Below are 939 nucleotides of genomic sequence, written 5' to 3' on the forward strand. Positions count from 1 at the left end.
GCGGCGTAGATGGCGGAGTGCAGCGTGAAGCCGGGTGCGGACTCCCGTCAGCGGGGCGAGCGCACGGGAGCGGGGAAGCACTGCCGAGGGCCGACGCGAGGGAGCCTCGGCCACGAGGCGGGTCGCCCCGGGAGCGCTGGGGTGAGTGGCGCTCACGGCCGACAGCGGGCACCCCTCTGCCTCCCTGCACCTGCTTGTCCACGGCGGAGCCGGGCAGGCAAACACACCGACCCGCGGGCTCACGGGAAGCGCCCGGCGGCGCGGCGCCCCCGAGGGGGGGCAAGTTGGAAAGGTCACAAGTGAGAAGTGAAGAGCCCACTGGTCACTGGCCAGTCACGTCAGGGCAGCGGCACGTGCCCTGGCCCTTTCTAGCCTGGCCGCGCTCAACGACGCAGGCCGCGAGACAAGCGGCCACACCGGGGCTCCCGACGGCCGGAAGCCGGCGGGCAGGACGCGGCCGGGCCTACCTGGATCTCGCAGGCGACCACCAGGCTGTGGATATAGAAGAAGGCCTCCTCCACGCTCTCGCCGACGGACACCAGCCCGTGATTGCGGAGAATGAGGGCCTGGGGGCGCGGGCTGTGAGCCAGGCGGACGGGCGCTCAGCCCGCCCTCAGGCCCCCGGAGCTGGGCAGACGCCACTGACCTTGCTTTTAGGGCCCAAGTTTTTCTGGATTAAGACTTTCTCTTCCTCGTCGACCAGAATGCCGCGGTAGTCGTGGTAAGTCACCTCTCCGAGGGACAGCGCCTCCGGGGAGATGGGCAAGAGGCCGCACCGCATGGCGGAGACCTGGGGGCCGAGGCCACGGCGTTGGGGGACCGGGCCGGGTCACACGGCCGGGACACGAGGGGGCGGCGCTCAGGTCGCCGTCCCCGGAAACCACGGACCTGGGCTTCACCCACGCTGCCTGCCAATCTCCACTAAATAAAAGCTGCCCG

The 939-nt window shown here is 70.4% G+C and overlaps 1 protein-coding gene across 1 annotated transcript in view; it reads right to left on the reverse strand.

The window, feature by feature from the left end:
• ADD1 (adducin 1 (alpha)) overlaps window positions 1–939 on the reverse strand; it is a 17,875-nt gene that overhangs the window by 8,986 nt on the left and 7,950 nt on the right. Inside the window, exons 5-6 of the mRNA XM_012724063.1 lie at window positions 647–790; window positions 468–566 (exon numbers count right to left, since the gene is read on the reverse strand). Coding sequence (XP_012579517.1) covers window positions 468–566; window positions 647–790 — 243 coding nt within the window. The remainder of the gene's footprint in view (window positions 1–467; window positions 567–646; window positions 791–939) is intronic.

Source organism: Condylura cristata, unplaced genomic scaffold (assembly GCF_000260355.1).
Source record: "Condylura cristata isolate star-nosed mole 26May11 unplaced genomic scaffold, ConCri1.0 scaffold00012, whole genome shotgun sequence".
Taxonomy (NCBI): domain Eukaryota; kingdom Metazoa; phylum Chordata; class Mammalia; order Eulipotyphla; family Talpidae; genus Condylura; species Condylura cristata.